Source organism: Malania oleifera, chromosome 2 (assembly GCF_029873635.1).
Source record: "Malania oleifera isolate guangnan ecotype guangnan chromosome 2, ASM2987363v1, whole genome shotgun sequence".
Lineage (NCBI taxonomy): Eukaryota > Viridiplantae > Streptophyta > Magnoliopsida > Santalales > Ximeniaceae > Malania > Malania oleifera.
In genome coordinates, this window is record NC_080418.1 from 97033892 (window position 1) to 97055745 (window position 21854).

At 37.3% G+C, this 21854-nt stretch overlaps 1 protein-coding gene across 2 annotated transcripts; it reads right to left on the reverse strand.

Moving 5' to 3' along the window:
- Positions 1 to 13763: 13763 nt before the first annotated feature.
- LOC131148497 (uncharacterized) lies at positions 13764 to 21340 on the reverse strand. Of its 2 annotated transcripts, XM_058098209.1 has the most exons (5): positions 18154 to 21336; positions 16085 to 16361; positions 15684 to 15996; positions 14552 to 14630; positions 13764 to 14156 (listed from the first exon to the last, which is right to left on the reverse strand). In XM_058098209.1, exons 1-5 carry the CDS (start codon positions 18487 to 18489, stop codon positions 13950 to 13952), a joined length of 1212 nt encoding a protein of 403 aa, XP_057954192.1. In that variant the 5' UTR covers positions 18490 to 21336; the 3' UTR covers positions 13764 to 13949. The 2 variants fall into 2 exon arrangements, with proteins under 2 accessions (XP_057954192.1, XP_057954193.1); XM_058098210.1 differs by lacking the exon at positions 14552 to 14630 and having other exon boundaries at positions 18154 to 21340.
- Positions 21341 to 21854: the final 514 nt, after the last annotated feature.

Below are 21854 nucleotides of genomic sequence, written 5' to 3' on the forward strand. Positions count from 1 at the left end.
GTCCAGTGTAATTGTAATGTAGAGCATAGGTTAGGTAGTATTTTGGTTTTGGGGGAAATTTTCTTTTATGATTGTAATCTCCCAGGACTACCCATGTAACCACGGTATTCCTCCACCATAAGTGAGGGCAAATAATAAAATAAGCAGACCATTTACCTTTGAGAAGGAGGAATCATATGAATAAGTGAATTTCAATGACGAAATTTTATAAGGAGGGAAGAAAGTAGTGACTCGAACAATAATGGTATTTAAATAATAAAGAGGGATAGAAATGAGAAAAAAGAAACAGAAGGAGACGGAAAACTAGTGTTCGTCGACGACATTGCATTTTGAGGGTAATAACCAAAAATTTTTCCTTGGTCCTCGTCGATGAATACAGGGGATTCGTCGACGAGAGTATAGCAAGACCTTGTCGATAAGGGTGAGCATCATCGATGAGAAAATACCGAGTGGATGTTTGGGTGACTTTGAATTTCATCGACGAAGGGCAGGGTTCGTTGACAAATTGTCTCTTGACCTCGTCGACACGCTGACGTGGCTCGTCGACGAAGGCCGCATTATAAATAGCCTAAACTTGGTTTATATGCATAATTTTCAGTGTAAACGTCTCCTCTCTCTCTTTTAGACGGTTCTTCCTCCCTTTTTCTTTGATTTTGGTTCCGTTAGTCGCCGGATAAAGGAGCTATTAGTCTATCCTTTTTTAGGGTGAGTGTTTTTGGGATACAATTTTGTTAGCCCTGGTATTAGTAAGAGTAGTTCTTGAGAGTACCGTGAAATATGTAATATTTGTGGAATATTTAGACACTCTGGTATGGTATATATATATAAGGTTGTGTTTCATGTTATTTGCTTTCCACTGTGTAGGAAATTGTTTTAATTTAAAATAGTAGAGAATTTATTTCTATAAGAAGGTTGTTACAATTTGGTATCAGAGCATTATAAATGCGATAGTATAAAAAAAATAAAAAAATAAAACCCGATTAAATAGCAGGCCTTTACATTATGGTATTTAGGAAAACATAGCTTTCTATAAATTTTATATTTACTGATGTGAATAAACATCTGTATATAGTTATATATATTTATCTATCTTTGTAATTCTCTGAATAAAAAAAACTGTATATATAAGCATACATCTGTCTGTATAATATCTGACTGTATATACTAGAAAAACTGTATAAAACTCCATATCAAGTAATATGTACTTAGAACACATATACTTTAAAACTCATATTCTGTAAAACTACATAATAACTGACACACACACACACACACACACACACACACACACACACACACACACACACACACATATATATATATATATATATGTAAAATTTCTATTAAATGGTCAAATCTCATAACATAGCATATTTCCCTTACTTTATCTCTGAAAAGTCCCTACTGTACTCTGACCCTATATCCACAGGATTTTCCACTCAACACCCCAAAAACGACATTCCCTAAAACAAAACATCAGTATTTTTCAGCATACAACATTTCTTATAACTGCAGGAAAAGTATATTTTGAATGAAATGTCTTACCCTGAGTTTGGGATGAATTTCAAACCTCTCCCACCGACGATCCGCTCCAGCAGACTTGCAAAGAACTTTCCCAAGAGAGTCGTGGTGGCCTCAGATCATCGATCCGGCGAGAGATGGGCTGGGATCGAAGAGAGAAAGAGTGGAAGATGTTTTAGAGAGAGAGTGTGTGTGTTTGTTGCGCCAAATTCTGCAAATTAATCCAGGTTTTCACTATTTATAGCCTCGGATTCATCGACGTGACACGTCATCTTGTGGACGAGTCCTTAAATAATTTCGTCGATGAACCATCCTTCCTCGTGGACGATTTTCAAACTGCCTAAAAACCTCTCTCGGTATCTCCTCGTTGACGAGACTTGCCCTCGACGAGGTTCTTATATACCCTCGTCGACGAGGTTCTTATATACCCTCGTCAACGAGGTTCTCATGTATCCTCATTGACGTCGATGAGGCTCTTAATATTTTCTTGGGTTATTATAGTCTTTCCTCCTTATAAAATTTCATCCTCGAAATTTACTATTCGTGTTGAACATCATCCATATAATTTATCATCCCCAAAAATAAATGGTCTACTTATTTTATTACTTACCCTCACATATGACGGAGGAATACCATGGTTACATACTATCTTCTGGGAGATTACACATATAAAATTAAAAGACTTCCTACTGGCTAAATCATTACATGTACTTGTAAAAGAAACTTTATCCAATTATTTATACTTCACCTATTACCACTGAACCTCTTGAAACAACTGTAGGTATTTCCGTCTTATTTCATCCTCAAGTTCCCATGAAACTTCTTTTGTAGTATGATTCTTCCACAAAACCTTCACTAGTTGAATTTCTTTCGTACGCAGTTTTTGTGTCTTCCGATCTAAAATCTATATTGGTGCTTCCTCATAAGCTAGCGAATCTTTAAGTTCTATCTCTACATAGCTGATTATGTGGGACAGGTCTAGGACGTATTTTCTTAACATAACAACATGAAACACGTCATGAATTCTAGCCAGAACTGGTGGCAAAGCTAGCCTACAGGCAACTGACCCAACCCTCTCTAGTATCTCAAAAGGGTCAATATACCTAGGGCTCAACTTGCCATTCTTCCCAAACCTTATAACTCCTTTTAGAGGAGCTATCTTCAAAAATACTTGATCTCCCACATCGAACTCTAACTCTCGGCGGCGAGTTTCTACGTAGCTTTTTTGCTGACTCTATGCGGTGCTGATTCTTTCTTTAATTAGTCAGACCTTATCACACACCTGATGTACAATCTCTGGACCCAACATTCACTTTTCACCTACTTCATCCCAGAAGAGAGGAGATCGACATCTCCTACCATACAATGCCTTGTAGGGTGTCATGCCGATGCTAGCCTGATAGTTGTTATTGTAAGCAAACTCGACTAATGACATAAACTAAGTCCAACTACCTCCAAAGTCAAGTACAAAAGCAAGAATCATATCTTCTAGTGTCTGGATCGTCCTCTCAGTTTGACCATCTATCTGAGGGTGGAAAGCAGTGCTACATGCTAACTATGTACCCATAGCCTCTTGAAAACTTTTCCAAAATCGCAACGTAAACCAAGGGTCTTGGTCGGAGACTATGGATACTGGTACCCCATGGATATGAACTATCTCCTGAACATATATTTCTACCAATTTTTCCATGGAGTAACCGAATTTAATAGGGATGAAATGAGCAGTATTTTTTAGATGATCAACAACCACCCAAATTGCATTTAACCCCTATCACACTGGTGGTAAGCTCGTAATGAAATCCATCGAAACATGATCCCATTTCTACTCTAGAATGAACAATGGCTGCAACCGTCCTGTCAGTTTTTGGTGCTCAATTTTAACCTATTGGCACGTCAAGAACAGCTGCACAAATTCAGCTATCTCTTTTTTCATTCCACTCCACCAAAAATACTCTCGCAGATCCCTGTACATTTTTGTATTGCCGGAGTGAACCGTGTACAGGGATCTATAAGCCTCCTCCAATATAGTTCTCCTGATCTCAGTATCTGCAGGAACACATAGCCTAGTATGAAACCGCAAGGTTCCATCATCTGATATGTTGAACTCCTCTCCCTGACCATTCCGCACTCTAGCCATCACCTCTTCCAATTCTGCGTCATCCCTCTGAGCTGTCTTAATTTTCTCATATAGCGCAGGTTGTACCACCAGATTGGCAATAAATGCCTGAGGACTATCCTCCACTAACTCTATGCTAAGCCTTTCCAAGTCCATTAAAATTGGGTACTGAATCTCCATGACTGCAGGTGCCGATCCCACGTATTTCCTGCTCAGAGCATTAGCTACCACATTTGCTTTCCCTGGGTGGTAACTAATGGTGCAATCATAATCTTTAATGAGTTCTAATCACCTTCTTTGTCTCATATTCATTTCTTTCTAGGTAGAAAAATATTTCAAGCTCTTGTGATCTGTGAAAATCTCACACTTTCCACCATATAAATAATGCCTCCATATCTTAAGAGCATACACCACATCAACTAATTCCAAGTCATGCACGAGATAGTTATTCTCATACTCTTTAAGTTGTCTAGACGCATACGTAATAACCCTTCCGTGCTGCATCAACATGCATCCAAGACTCTTCAATGAGGCATCACTATATATTACAAACCCATTCTCCCTTGATGGAATAGCTAATACCGAAGTTAAAACTAGCCACCACTTTAACTCCTGAAAACTCTGCTCACAATCAACAGTCCAAACAAACTTCACATTTTTCCTCGTAAGTCATGTTAATGGACTTGACAATCTAGAGAAGCCATCTACGAAACGCCGATAATAGCCTACTAATCCCAGAAAACTCCTGACCTCCTGAACACTACTTGGTCTTTCCCAATTCACCACTGCCTCTATTTTACTCGGATCAACTGATATACCTGCCTCAGAGATCACATGGCCAAGAAAAGTAACCTGCTTTAACCAAAACTCACATTTCTTGAATTTTGCATACAATTTTCTCTCTCTCAACCTTTGCAACACTAGCCTCAAATGATGCTTGTGTTCCTCAATGCTCCTCGAGTAGACCAGTATATTATCAATAAACATAACCACAAATTGATCCAAATATTGATGGAACACTCGATTCATTAAATCCATGAATACTGCTGGTGCGTTAGTCAATCCAAATGGCATCACTAAGAACTCATAGTGCCCATATCTGGTTCGGAATGCAGTTTTTGAAATATCTTCTACTCTAACTTTCACCTGATGGTAACCCGGCCGTAGGTCAATTTTAGAGTAAACCTGGGTCCCCATGAGCTGATCAAATAAATCATCGATCCTAGGGAGAGGATATTTATTCTTGAATGTCAGTTTATTTATCTCCCTATAATCGATACAGAACCTCATAGTCCCGTCCTTCTTTTTCATGAACAGAACTGGCGCTCCCCAGGGCGACACACTGGGCCTAATGAAACCTTTATCCAGCAATTCTTGTAACTATATTTTCAATTCTTTCAACTCGACTGGAGCCATACGGTATGGTGCTTTAGATACCGGTGCTAACCCCAGCAACAGATCTACAATAAACTTGATCCCTCGGTCTGGTGGCAAGCCAGGAAATTCCTCCAGAAAGACATTTGGAAATTCTCTCACCACGGGTATGTAAACTTGTTTTAATTCTTCTTTTGGAAAATCTTTTATATATGCAACATACCCCTGGAAACCACCCTGTAGAAGTCTCCTCACCTAAATAACTGACACTAGCTATGGCGAGGCATGTACTCATGCATCCACAAATCTATATTCTTGCTCACCTAGGGGTTTGAAAATCACTACTTTCCGATGGCAAACAATGCTAGCGTGATGTGTAGCTAACCAGTCCATGCCCAGTATCACATCAAACCCCTACATATCTAGGACCACTAGATCAGCTGGTAGTACTCTTTCCTAAATATTTACTGAAAAATTTTGAAGTACCCTTCTGTATCTTACCACAGATCCCATCAGCGTATCCACAGACAGTTCTACATCTAATGGTTGTGTCTCTACTCCAGTTATTTTCACATATCCCATCGATATAAAGGAATGTGTGGCACCTATATCAAATAAAACATAAATTTATATGGTAAAGCGATAAGAGTACCTGTGACTATGTCTCTAGCCATCTCAGCGTCACCCGGCGTCAACGCAAATACCCTCGCCGACGTAGTGTTCCTCTGTTGACCTCCGCAAAGTGCTTGGTATCCACCTTTAAATGGTCTAGGAGCCGACACATAACCTGGTGGCATCTAACAGTATCGAGCCATATGACCAAGTCTCCAGCAGCGATAGCAAACATTCTCACCCAGTCGGCACTCACCAGGATGTCTTCGTCCACATCTGGTACAAATGGTGGGAGGCTGACCATCCTGAAATTCACCCTACTCTACCATCTGTCCCTGACCTCCACCAGATCTACCAGCTCTCTAAGGGCCTCAGCTGGGACCCGCCTGAAAACTCGAGGGTGCGGTCCTTTTCTTCTAACTCTGTGTCTTAGTATCTTTCGGTAGACTCTCCTCTGCTATAATGGCCCTGTCAACCAACTTTGCAAAATCATGAATCCTTAGTACCACCACTGCCTGTAAATATCTCGCCTCAGGTTTCTCTCGAATATTCTGGCCTTCTTTACTTCATCAGGAACAATATACGGGCAAAAACGCGAGTGCTCAATGAATTTCATCGCGTACTGCTAGACGGTCAATGATCCCTGAGATAAACTTAGAAACTCTTGCACTCGAGCCTCTCTGACTGAGTCAAGATAGTATCTATTGAAAAATATATCCCTGAAATGGGTCCAGGTCATCGGCACTGGATTCGTCCTCTGCTCCTCCAATAATCTAGTGGTCGTCCACCATCTCTCAGCCTCCCCTGACAGTCTATACGTAGTGTACATGACTCTCTACTCATCCATGTAGTGAAGTATTGTCAATATCTTCTTTACTTCCTGCATCCAATTCTCTGCTACTGCAGGGTTGGCTGCTCTAGAGAACGCTGGTGGATTCATCTTCATAAACTTCTCTATGGTACATTCCTGAGACAGCGATGGACCTCCCTGCTCCTTGGAGCTTCGCGCTATCTCAGCCATAACTTGCTAAGCTACACTGCGTAGCACAACATCTAAATTCACACCTCCTACGTTAAAGGGCCCAGCACCACCGTCCTTACTAGCGTGAGTGCTACTGCCTCCTAAGTCCATCCTGCAATTATATAGAATACCATTTCAGAATATTATTTCCCATACAAACCTAACTTATTCTTTTCAACTAAAACTTTAGATTCTCTATTAACAATCCCTCTTACTCATAACCCCAAATCAAATCCTGCAATCTAAACACATAACTCGTCGATAGTTTACTACGGCTTTCCTGAAATCGTCACTCCAGGAAAATCACAGAAATGATCACGAAAATCCTGTATCCAAATCACAGAGTAAAACCTTAAATCTTTTCCTATATTCTGGTATTATTTCCCACTGCACTTTAGAGTCTACAGAACCTAGAAACCTAGGCTCTGATACCAAAAATGTAACAACCCAAAAATTTCCTCTATTTTTTTTTACTATATATATATATATATATATATATATATATGTATAGATATGCTTCTTTAATATCCTTGCTATAATCTCTCAGACCACAGAAAAGCACTGAAGTATTTTTGTAAATAGTGGGCATACCTATGCAGCGGAGAAAACATAAATCACATAACCATAAATAAATATACAATACCAGAGTCCAAAAATTTTCCATATTATATTTACATATACTAGTACCATCTCCCCAAAATGCAAACCTTCTTGTACTATCTTACCCTAAACACAGAGCAACAAAGGGACTCTCTATCCGCGAGCCTGATCTGCTAGTCTAGTTAGCTCACCTGAAAAATGTTAGAATAATGGGGTGAGTCGACACTCAGTAAGTAGAAATATGCTATTACTAGTGTGTGGCAACCGAGTTACATAACTATAATCACAATATTTATAAATTGTATAAGCTGGTAAAGCAGTAAAACATATCTTACATTTATCATAACTTAAGATATAGTTGTATCATCTAAACTTTCTATGTTTCATACTACTAATATCATACTATATTTATAAAATGCTATAAAACTGTATACATATACATAATTGTACTTTTTTCCTAGGACTCTATGTGTCATGATTTGACCCCTTATGATAGGGTTGTGCGACCCGTAGGTGAGACTTAACTCTGGTCTGCCCTCCAAGTAAATCACTATACCCTATACTACCTCAGCCTGACCAAACTGCATCCACTCCTAGGCTCGGGACTGGCTGCTATCTCGTCAAACTGGCCCCCTCAACCCAAACTAGGGAGCTACATCCTCTCTGAACATAGTTTGACGGTACCCACACACTATCTAAAATATGCGGTTGCAGTCTATCTGTATATAGCAACGGTACCGTGCTTTGTAAACATAAACTGTATCTATCTGTAATATTTCTACAGGGATCTGATACTATATAAGTATATATATTTACTGTTTTCATCATGTTTCCAAAATAACCATAATACTATAACTCTGTACTGTAAATACTGTAATGTCTGAATAATTGTAGCATCTTGATGCTATACTGTATAATCTGTATATATACTTTGTCTATATACTCTGAGTGTTATGGCATTTAGGAAAACATAGCTTTCTATAAACACTGTACTTACTAATCTGAATAAACATCTGTATATAGTTATATATATTTATCTATCTGTGTAATTCTCTAAATAAAAAAAAACTGTATATATATATATATACATACATCTGTCTATATAATATCTAATTGTATCTGTATATGCTATATGACTTGATATACTGGAAAATTTGTATAAAACTCTATATCAAGTAATATGTACTCAGGCCACACATACTTTAAAACTCACATTCTGTAAAACTACATAATAATTGATACACACACACACACACACACACACACACACACATATATATATATATATATATAAAATTTCTGTTAAAGAATCAAATCTCCTGGCACAGCATATTTCCCTTACTTTATCTCTGAAAAGTCCGTACTGTACTCTGGCCCTATATCCGCAGGGTTCTCCACTCAACACCCTAAAAACGACATTCTGTAGAACAAAATATCAATATTTTTCTACATACAACATTTCTTATAATTGTAGGAAAAGCATATTTTGAATGAAATGTCTTACCATGAGTTTGGGATGAATTTCAAACCTCTCCCACCAACGATCCGCTCCAGCAGAATTGCAAAGAACTTTCCCAAGAGCGTCATGATGGCCTTAGATCATTGATCTAGCGAGAGATGGGGTCAGGATCGAAGAGAGAAGGAGTGGAAGACGTTTTAGAGAGAGAGTGAGTGTTTGCTGCGCCAAATTCTGCAAATTAATCCAGGTTTTCACTATTTATAGCCTCAAATTCGTCGACGAGCACGTTATCTTGTCGATGAGTCCTTAAGGAATTTCGTCGACGAATCTTCCTTCCTCTTCGACGAATTTCAGATTGCCTAAAAACCCCTCTTGGTATCTTCTCATCGATGAGACATGCCCTTTGTCGACGAGGTTCTCATGTACCCTCTTCAATGAATCCTCTGTATTCGTCGACGAGGCCCTTAATATTTTCTTGGGTTATTACAAGCAGTATAGTGGAATCCTTAGGTAAACTACCCAAGGCGAAGACGTAAGCCGACTTGGCTGAACATCGTAAAAATCATGTTTGCATCTCTCTTCCCTTAACTCTTTTAATTTCCGCTTGCAGTTAATTATTTGTTTGTTGTGTATGTTAAGTAATTGGGTAATATTGTTTGCTTGATAAAGTCACGCATTAAATTGATAAGTTGAGAAATACTGAACTAATTGTCAAGTAGCTTTTGGGTGAGTGATTGTAAGTTTTCAAAATTAGGACTTGAGAGACCTAAATTTTAAAATACCCAATTCACCCCCTCCCTCTTGGGATTACACATAAATTCACAGACATGTTTGTTGTTAGAATAATTTAGTCAATTTAGTGTTCAAAAGTTTTTGAGAAGAAGCTAATTACTTGCTTGTCACAAAAGAAAACCTATCTAAAATGCAATTTTGAAATTTGAAACTATCCAATAAATTATAATATAATAAGTTAATTGATATTTTAAAACTGACCTATAATTAAAATTATTAATATTTTAAAAATGTAATATAAAATTAAAATTTAATTTGTGTTCAACAAATGTTCATTAAATTAGAATTTCCCAAAATTGTTAATAATTGTTATATTTACCCATATAAGTTAATTTAATTTTAATTTCTGATCTAACATCATTGGCATAGAGCGTGATGTCGCAGTCGCAAGCTTGGCCATGGTACGAAGGTTCAAGGGTTTCTTGAGGATTTTAATTAGAGCACAACTAGATAAGGCATGGCAATGTTGTGGATCCAACCAAAGAAGATGGCAATAGCATGACTAACTGGATAATCTTATTAGCCTTCAATAGAGTAAATGTTGATCATTGTAATTTCGAGGAGTCCATTGTAGAATGCAATGGAGACAATGACAATCTCAAGCAACTCAAAATAAGATGAGCCCTAGCTAAACAAGTCATAAATGCACTTAACCCATTATTAAAGCTGTCATATTGTGCAAAAATATCAATGACAACATTCCATAGAACACATTTGGTTCAAGCATTTTGTCAAACAGTTCAACTACATCCTGAAGAATTCAAAACTTGCATGCATGTGCAAAAGGGCACTTATGAATTCATCTAAAATAAATGTGAATATAAGCATTAACTTCAAATGTACGTGCATGAACCATGTGTGTTACATGCATTGCCATACATGTGACACTCTAAACCCGCCAGTAGGGCCCGAGTGCCACGTGTTCCAATCACCTGTAGTCGATACTATAATTAACATGCACACAGCGGAACATAAATAAATAACCTCAAATAAATACCCGAGTTCTATATAGCAACCCAAAAACAAACACTACAACATCCAAATATCCATATCCACAACCAGTATTTAAAATATAATCTCGTACAAATATATTTATACATATATCAGTATCTCACAATACCCCAAAAAGAAACCACCAAAAATATTCCTAGCCTAGGCCTTCAAACCTAATCTCCAGAAGAACCTGAAAAATTGTTAATCCACTAAGGTGAGATACTTCTCAGTAAGGATGGAATAAATTATAACAGTTTGTGACACATGAGTTTTAATATCTACATATCAAAATAAACTGTTTCTCACATAATATTAATAACAACTGAGAAAATGTACGATTAATAACATCCCCGACATCTAATATCGTACACACATCCAATATGCACAAGTACATAATTTTTATGTAGGCGAAAGTCCCTAAGGATAAGGAAGATTACCTACCCATACAAGTAACTTCCCTCTGCTCTGGTACTAAAAACTACCTACCAGAGCACTCACCTTACTCAGTAAGCCCTCAGGTGAAGAATTACCTCGCCGCCAGTATACACATCTTTATTATTTTAAAGGCAAAGGTTTTCGAGGATCGGGATGTCTACTCGCCTATACAAGTAGCATCCATTTGCACTGATACCAAGAAACTAAATAACAGAGCACTCGCCTTTCTCAGCAAGCCCCCGATAGTATGTTTACCTCGTCGTATACACACACATGCATTCACAATATGCTATACCATTATTTTTATACTGTAATTAAATTCACATGCGCACAACACATCCACACAGGAATCATGGATCTCATACTTCATCTTCCAATGTCCTCAGTACGTGGCCCACATAGAGCAATTGCGTACATATCAGTACGTAGCCCACACAGGCACCACTACCCACACAGGGTACATAACATGGCCCACACAGGCGTCATTATCCATACAGGATATAACGTGGCCCACACAGGCACCACTACCCACACAGGGTATATAACATGGCTCACACAGACGTCATTATCCACACAGGATATAACGTGGTCCACACAGGCACCACTCCAGCTTCCACGAAACGTGGCCCACATAGGCACCACTATTCACCATTATCCAATCCCCATGACCTACCCGTTGTACATTAGTAGAACAAGTTTCTCGACCTGCCAATGTCCTACCTCATATAAATGACAATATGACAAGTTCCTCGACCTGCCAACGTCATATCATGATTTACATTTAGGCAATATAACAACCTCCTCATGCCAACGTTATATTGAGATGTATACGAATAACCACACCAATTAATTCACACAGACGCATCAATGCATTTCCACATAGGAATCCAACAGATCAATTCATTTCCTACATAGTATCCCATCAGATCAATACATTTCCACACAGGAGTCAAACATAACAATTTATTCATCATGTCATAATCATTCCAAACATCCTTACATGCAAACCCAAATGCCACAATAATTCATATTCAATTTATTAGGAAAGAAATTGTTCTCATGTCACACGAATTTAATATCATACGCAATTATCCCAAATATAAATCTTAAATAAAATCATCATTTTCCAATACTCAAGTTGTTCTAAAAAAATCATATAAATAAATAATAAATTTCATATAGTCGTAAATAACTGGTTTACCTTAATAAAATACTGATATAATTTTATTCTCCCTTACCTAATTCCCTGAATCACGCCTGCATGACTCCCAAAATTATACCCGTGACACTCACCCGAACCCTGATTCAATCAAATCAACCCCAACAATATATTATTTTAACATTTCCTAATTTTTTTTTTTTTAATTAATATTTTTTTTTTGGGTCGTTACAATACAAAAGTTACTAGTCCATCTGGTGTGTCTTTTTAAGAATTGTTACGCTAAGTAGCGTCTTTTAGTGACCACGTCATCAACTGTATACGGGGCCATAAAAAAATATTACTTCATCCAATGAGTTTAGCTTAAAACACATTGGATGGACTAGCAATTTTTGAGAAACATCAATTTGGGGGAAAAAACAATGGTTTAGCATGGATTATTTTTAAATAGTTTCTAATAAAAAAAAATTTTAAAAATAAAAAATAAAAAATACACTCTTCTACTTTTAATCTGGCTTTTGCAGCAAGTATAGCAAGGGTAGGTAGCCCGTTTAGAGCTACTAACCATATTATAAAAACATGCTTTGGTATTATGTTGTTGAACCATGTAAACTATGTTCCTTTGGGCTCTAATATCTTCCCAAAAGAAAACAATTCATAGGGGAAGGATTCCAAGTTTTTCTTTCGAAAGTCTCACATTTGGCCATGTCCATCCATATTTGTCAAAAAGTCAGCAAGCTCCGCATTTCAGTTCTACGTGTAAAAGATAACCAAAAATATTCTACTAAAGGAGAGACACTGTTCCTGTTATCAAAGAAAAAGAAAGTTTCTTGTCCATTCCCTACTGATATTTTTATATTTCTGCATGCCTTGCTTCGAGCGTCAAGAATTTTCTTCCCACCAATTTCTCTTAATTTTTGATCATATTAAAGTAAATTTATATTTTTTTTTTATAGTATTTAATCAAAATATAGTATAATGAAAAATGAGTATGAAGTATAAAATTATAATTTTATTCATTGATTTGTAATACATTTTGCTTTTCTTTAACCCTTGATAATCAAACATGGTAGATTTTTTCATAGTTTTATTTATTTATTTTAATATTTTTTGAATTCCAAGTGAAACCTTGATGTTTTCATTGACGTTATGAGCTAATGATACATTGAACTCGAGGAGAGACTAGCAGAAGCACCACTTGTTCTCACTTCTATCCTCCTGCCATAGTGACGTACCTATGATAAATAACATGAATTATATGCTAAAATTGCTAAAGATGGGTTCGCTGTTGGGCCCAGGAGAAAACCATTTTTATGGGATCCACAAAACATGTGCTCATCAAGTCACACTGGCCTGATTAGCCCTGAGGGCTTTGCCCAATCCTCCATTCATATTCCAGCAATAACAAGCTTAGGCCAGTTTTGTTTTTGATAGTAAGCTAGCCATCTTGGAATGAGTTACAACTCTTCCATGCACACAAAACACATCACTCTCCTCAAGACATACTTCCAATGAAGTTTTGCACCCTGTTCACACATGTTTTGTTGAAGTCACACTAGCATCAATCCTTGGAAACAAATCACAAAAGGAAATGCAAAAATGAGATACAAAGCTTGACGACATGTATAACTTCTTGAATATATAGATAATTATATAATATCTAGCTACATAGACCCAAGTGTGGAGAATCAACTAGTCGAGAAGGCATTCAAACCTCGACTATATTTCATAGCAAGATTTGTTAGGTAGTGCGCATTATGAACAAAAAATCCATGCACACTAAGTACACAAGTATAGACAAAAATTTGGACATTTATCACTACCATAATATAGGTATAGATAACACATTCACAAGAACTTAGGGCAGTTAATCTTTTGCTTGAATCAGCGAATCTGGGTGAGACATGTGTAAGATTTTTCTCTCTTCCAATGCAAGCTTCTTGTGCATTCGCTGCTGATGATCTGCAAACTCCACGAATAAATCCCTTAGCTGCTTAGCTGTCATGTATTCTTTAGTTCCAAAGTGACAGAGCTTTAATTCTTTGCAATTAGTATTTCTGCTCTGTAATTTCTTCTGCAAGATGAGAATCATAAAATTACTGATGCAATTCCACAACAGAGCTCCAACACTAGCACAAAATCTCACTTTTCTACTTGATGATATTTCCTCAAAATATAATAAAAATAAAAGTGAAAGATTAATTTAATAACCCCTATGAAAAGTTGTCGCGAGAACCACAATACAGTAGAAACACTGGAGTAATGCAGAAAATCAACAAAAAGCTCGTCTTTATTTATGTCCAACATATGACACAAGAAAAACACATGTTTTCCAAGCAAATTATCAACAATTTCGAGGTGCAGTGTCATGGCACACCAAAACATATAATCTTTTTAATATTACAAGATACTAGCCCTTTTATCTCTTTTGCCATTAAATATGCATAATATAGTAAGCTAAGAACTTGCCAATGACTTCTCGTTCAGGTTCCCAATTAATGTTCTAAACAATCCATGCCTTGGTATCTTTTCAGTGATTACCCACGGCCTGCAAAAAATGAATAAAGCAATGAAAGCTAATTGACCATAAAATGATCAAAATCACAAACACCACTTGGCATTGAATTTGAGAAGTTATAGGACCATTAAAGAATTACTTATTCAATGAATCCCAAGTCATGAACATATTTAGAGTATTCAAACAAAAGTGCAATATTCAATCAAAATGTCAATTTATATTTGGTTCAACATGACAAGGGAAATATAAGTTCTAATGAAAGCAATTACTCCAAATCCAATATAATCCAATATAGAAATAGAGGAAAAAGGCAAACACTATACAATCAACAATGAATCAAGTATATTGTTAAATAGCTCATCTCATGCAACGAAAGGGCAACTGTAATCTCTCTGTGTTTTAGTGGGGTAGCATTGATGGCAAGAGCAAGTGTGTGCGGTTTGCCCACTAATATAGTTGCATGTTTACTACATGGAAGAAACTATTCAAGAATATATAAATAATAAATAAATGGACTAATTAACTGCAAACAAAAAGATGTAAGTAACAGTATTGAAAATGTTCAACATTAGAAATTAGATGCTCTAGTCCACGCATTTGAGAAGTAAGCAAATGCAGCAAAAATGTGCTTGAAAAAGAATGGCTCTCTCTAAAATGTATTCCACACGCAACAACAATGCTTGGCAAACTAATTCTACCAAACAATCATTGGCTTGTGAACAATGAACTCATGATGCACTGTTGGCATAACAAATTAAAATTAATAAAACAGGTCATTAACGGAATATAAGGTAATGCAAAATAGAAATAATAAAAAAAAAAAATCCTAGGTTATGGTCATATGGATACAAGATATTGTAAGAACAAGCAATATATATGGTCAAATTTATATAAAAATCCATCTCACAGAAGACAAGATATTATAAAAATCGGGCAATATATATTCTTGAATCTAACATTTCAAGCTACACTTCATTCACATTACGCGAATGAAACAAAGGAAACTAGAAAAATAAAAAATTAGAAAGCAACACTATATGGGACCAAGTTACCAAACAACCAAGGCGCAACAAGAATAGATACCTTCCTGTCGAGGATGTTATAATGTGATTTGGGTTCTCCAAAAATTTCAATAATTTCTCCAGGTTCTCTTTACAATCCGATACAATGGTTCCCCTCGTGTATGTCTCTGAAGACAAGCTTGGAAAAATGCACACTTGTGTTGATATGGTAGTCTGCTTATGTATGAATTCCACAACTATTCTTGGGGACAAGTCTTTCTCCAAATTGTCAATTAATACAAAATGGTGATAGCCAGTGATTCTATTCATAAGTGAAGTTTCCCCTCCCATATCTACATCTTGCTCTATTTTTGGCCAGCTATTGCTAATAATCTCTGTATTCCAAGACAAAAAGAGAAAGGAAACTACATCACTATACCTCATCACATCATAGCACAGCATCCATGGTGAGTGAGAACAAACCTTCAAATGCCTGTGCTGTACTCCTCAAGTGCCCATTGTCACCGCCTTTTTTTGAGTCTGAATCAGAAGTAAGTAAGGTGGCTTTCATCTTCTCCATTGTTATATTTAAAAAAGAGTTTAATGTTTGATTAGTGTTTGCAGAAGATTGGAGTGTGCAAATATTTGCAACACTGGTAGCTGTCATAGTCCCAACTTTTGGACCATGCAACCATGAAAGCATAAAGATGCATAAGCACTCCTCTTCTCCATTTCTGAAAGCATGCTTCTTGAACTCCACCTATAAAAAAAAGCATGCAGAATAACCATTACAGAAGGATGGAACATATGGCATACTAACAAAATTTTAAAAAGGTGTTAAGTGGGGATCCAGTGAACTCAGATCAACAAGCCCTCAAATATTGAGTGCTTGGTGGCAGCTGCCCTAAATCCTTATCCATTATATAGGAAAGGTAGCATATATGATTTTTATTTTTTTTTTTGGTAAATTGTGTCTAAACAAAATATGTCCAACTCTGAACAGAGTAAAGTACATTAATTCATAAACTGAAAAAAGAAGCTATAATACCATACACAACAATCAGGAGTTAATTTGTAGTTTCATTTTGACCACTAAACCTACATTACAAGACTATGCAAAATATTAATTTCGTTATTTTCTGTTAACAAAATGTGCTGAAAAGATCAAAATATTAACAAAAGCAATTAATCGAATTAAGATATTAATTGATGGGATTATTATCATAAATTTCAAGACTTCATTAACCCCTACTTAGCTTCAAGCACATCCTCATCACTATTGATGAGACCAATAGTGGCCTTTAAATCGTCCACATTCCATCAACTAATCGAGTTGCCTCACTCTTCATGAACTCACCGACTACAGTTTACAATGTCATCACTTGCAAGCTCAAATATGGATATATAGATCACTGATTTGAAGTGCTTGCCATTGACAAGGAGGAAGTAAGCCTTGAGATTTATATGGATATTGAGAAAATAAATTAATATCCTAATTTAATTAATTGATTGTGCGGATATTTTAGCATTTCTATCTCATTTTTTCACTAAAAGATAAAGAGATTGTGATTTTATACTGTTTTGAAAAACAAAAAGGAATAAAATCAATGGGTATCTCGATATCTTAATAAAATAAAATAAAATAAAACAAAATCATCAGGCAACTCTCTTCTTTATTTTTTATTTTTTTGAGTCAAATCAAAAGGGGCGTGTGTGATTTTCCCTAAAATCTAATGAGATCGTGAATTTTATACAGTTTTAAAAAACACTAGGGGGTTTAGAGTTAATAACAAAAACATAGAGTACCTCTTTGTTTTTGAGACAAATTATAGAGTTCATGTAATTTTCCTTTTTTTTTTTTGGACCAGGCTATTCTATTCTCTTATTAGTATACATTAAGGTCCTTTTCAAGGTTTCAAGTAGCAGTAGGAAGTAGCATAAAGTGGTAAGGGTGTAGTAGGAACAGGAGCAGTGGGTGCAATGGCCATGGATTATTTTCAAGCACACACAACCTTATCATTTATAAAATTGCACAAGCTCTTAACTCTTCCTAAGGGAGCTTTAGGAAAAATTATTTAGAGACAATGATATTCACTATGACATGCTGAGGCCGCCAAACCTAATCATTCCTCCTCTTCCTGAGGCGTGTCATAAAATTTTACTAATAAAACAATGAAATAAATCTTGAATTCCCAATCTAAAAATTGGAAATGAAACTATCCGCCTAACTAGCACTTACATAAAGAAAAGCCCCCCCGCGAAGGAAAGATTTTCATTCTTTCCTGTTTCAAGATCTTTCCATTTTCAGATTTTCTCCTTTTCCAGCAACGAAACCGAGCGTTAACGCTTTTGAGGGACCAGTTTTCTCACGAAGTAATGAATAAAGACATCAAAAGTGCACAATCCAAATTTCGAACTCGAATCTATCACGAACAAGTGGGGGAAAATAACGCAAAATTTGTTTCTTTTTTACGCATTGCATCCTTTCATAAATTACAAAATTTAAATAAAAAAAAAAAAGGGGAAAAGGGAGACTGTTCGATTGAGCTTACCTCTTCGACGATGGCGTCTTGGAACCGAACGTCATCGTCTTTGAAGGAATAAGAGGCACAAACCTTCATGCCACGCTCGACCTTCGAGCATTCGGAATCCTGTAGCTGTAAAGAAGCAGGCCTAAACCTCTCTCTGAAGCGCTTCACCTCATCGGCGTTCTTGAAGCCTCCGGGGACGAAACGCTCGTCGTAGATGTCGGGGAAGTCGCGGTACTTGACGGTGAGCATGTCAGCATGGAGAACCAGCCGTACGGAGTACCAGGAGTCGTTTGAGTAGAGGAATTCGAGGTCGGTATCGGCCGCAGCTAAGTCGGGATCAGATTCTGCAGCAGCCATGTCGGTGGAGAAGCGTCGTGATCTTAATCCGCAGTCAGTGCTGCCGCTACGCTACCAGAATGACCGTTCAGCACGCGGCGCAAAAAGAAAAAAGATACAACTGGACCGAACCCCCACGCCCTCCTCTCTCTCTCTCTCTCTCTCTCTCTCTCACTCTCACTCTCTCACATGCATGGAGACGGATGGGTTTGATTGGGAAATGAGAATAATATAAATGGGTGTGGCGAAGTCATAGCTAGCGAGGAGGAGGATCTTCTGGGAGTAGAGGAAATATTAAAGTAACAATATCTTAAAGTGGGGATCATGATTAATGTGGAATAGGGGAAAAGTGAGAATGGAGAAGAAGGGCAAGCATTGTGTGTATGTATATATATGTGAGAGTGTGTATGATGGGAAAGACAAGGTCTCGTCAAAATCATGAGATCTAAGTCACTCCAGAGAAAGCTCTCCATCTCGGAACCTTTTTTTCTTTTTTTCTTTTTTTTACCATTTATATTTGAGGGGCCCATACGCATACGTGGCCGGAATCCAAGCGCTGTGTCCTACTCTTCTTACGTATATACAGGGAAGAGGTCATTTTAAGAGTTTTCTCCCGTTCTATTATTATTTTAAAATAAAATATTAAATAATATTCTATTTGAAAAAAATTTTCCTATAATAATGCTTATTTAATCTCGCAGCGATTTACCACGCATCAAAAGCTTAATAGCCTTGATCAATCAAATCTCGCAACTTCGTGACTATCCAGCTACATTCCCAAGTTGGATCTCTCTTGAACACCTTGTGCAGTTATGTCCTTCTTGATGACACATGTTGAACGTGATCTTCTTCCTACCTTCCCTTACGTCCATTTCATTATATAGACGTGAACTCCTAGGCCGACCTTTATGTCGAGCATATGCAAGATTTTCCTGTAAAGTCAGTAACGAGAATGCTAGACAGTACGCTTAATGCATAATCGGATGAAAATCCGAAGCATATGTTGCATAATTCTCGACAGTGCTCCAACATGACTCAATGTACTAGACAGCATTCAACTGTGTCTCTGCACATGCATTGAGAATGTGGGAGCAGGAAAAGTATAAAACTTGTCACTTCCCACATGAGCATTCGCGTCTACACTGAATGCTCAAAGTTTAGACCTTATTTCCTTTATAGGGTCCCAATTGCGCGGTTGTGATGTTAAAACTATCCCTAGACCGGTTGAACGTCGTGACTCGATGTTCGATCGCCTTCAACTTCCTTCTTTGCATCGCTAACAGGATATGCGTAGTGAATGCATTTCCTTCAGATATTGCGTTACGAGCAGCCTCTCATCGACTATTAAAATAATATGTAACGCGATAAAATGTTAGTTGCATAAGGATCATTATTGAGAGGCTATGAACGCCTTTCAGGACGGCGTTAAAACATTCTACAAAATTAGTGGTTATGTTCTCATACTTTCGTCCACAGTCGTGGCATTAAGTCCACAAATGAGGAGGGATCTGATCAAAAAACGATTTTGCTGGTTCTCCACCCTCATCGAATATCCTTTCCATCTACTTGTCAAATTTTCTTACCTGATACTCCCTTCTCGCTCGCTTAGTCATACATTTAAGATTGACAATGTGTACTTTCGTATTAAAGTTGCTAACCACGTGTCAAAAGCGGAATTAGTGGTGGGCACGTGGTGGTTGCCAATTGGAATTGTGTTGCACTGCAGTGAGAATTCTTATATGCCGATATGATATAAGGCAAATGTCGTCCCTATCGGTAATGGAATGAAGATTATACAGAAACTAATTTCATGTGTCCAGGCTTTCCTCTTCAACAATAGCAAATGTAAGGAAAAATATTTGCTTATTTACATCCGGGCACATTGCAATTAAGAGTTTACCCTTGTACTTACCGTGCAAGTGTGTCCCTTTACACATATAATGGGAGGACAGTGACGAAAACCCTGAATAGATACTGCGAACGACTAAAATACGGATATAAATGTTGCGGTGTTCTCGCTACCTGGAACAAGAGTCTACGTCCACCTGACTACAGTACCAGGATTGTACGTGCACATCGCTTCCATCCACCTCGACAAAGTTTGATAAGACATCTCCCAATCACCGAATACTTGGGCAATTCTCTTCTGTTTGCCCAATCAAACCTTCTTATACAAAGATCAAATAGTCGAAGCGACGATTTATGAACTCTTTCAATGTGGGGATTGATATCGATACATCTCCCCTGATCATATTCACGATTTCCCTAATAATGAGGGACGATGTGATTTGATTATGGTCCTGCAAAAGAAGTTCGTTCAAACACATGTGTAGACTACCATATTGGGTGATTTCGAATAATCGGTGTTTCATCTGATACATTGCACGCACTCTCCATCCGCAATCAGACTCCTTACACCTAGCAACCCATAACACTGGGGTAGACCACACAACATGGAAGTCATTCTGGGTTCAAGCGTTATATATTCGCACTGCCGCTATCAACTGATCATTCGACCCGAATAGCATCCCCCTACTGGTCTAATGTGTGGTTCGCCCTGGACCTTCTGCCCGAACTTCTTTACAACCTCCCAGATCATCCGTGTGAAGACCATATTTTTCGTACGTCAGCGGCTCGAACAACAATCTCGGACATTCATTGAAATCCACAACAGGCATCCCACCAACATCCGCACTTGTGTATGGTTCAATACCTTCTTCCGCAGTCATATCATAATGACATATATGTTGGATGTCTTCCTTCGCTTCAACCATATGCTCGACAAACGTCCCTGTCTGCCTATCCGTGACAACACTCATGTGAGGAATAATTTCGACATATAACTGCACAGTTAAATACGTTGTACCTACGTAATGTGCATCCAACACAATGCGCAAACCATAATCATCAATTACGGGAACAATCTCATAGAGGACTGTATTATTATATCCTTGCATAGAATATCTTGTGGTCATCCGCAATGTATATTGATCTAGATCAATATGCAAATATTGATATATCTTCGAGTACAATTTATTTAATTTACACCTATGATCAATTCGAATTGATCGAACCGGCGTAGTACTATAACTAACACCCTCTACTCTAGTGATAATTCCCCCCCTCCCCCCAATATACAACAATATCGTCACCGAAACACTGCTCGAGCTTTCTACCATTTAAAGATCAACCCTCAGGAAATTGTAAAGACCTACAAAAGTAAATCTAACCAAAATTAGATTAAAAAATATATTTATACCTATGTCTATAAATTATTGCTTGAATAAAAAAGAAAAACTATTGTTTGGTCAGAATAAAATAAACTAATTATATATGTATATATCTATACTTATGCCTATCCTATATATTAATACAATTATGGTAGG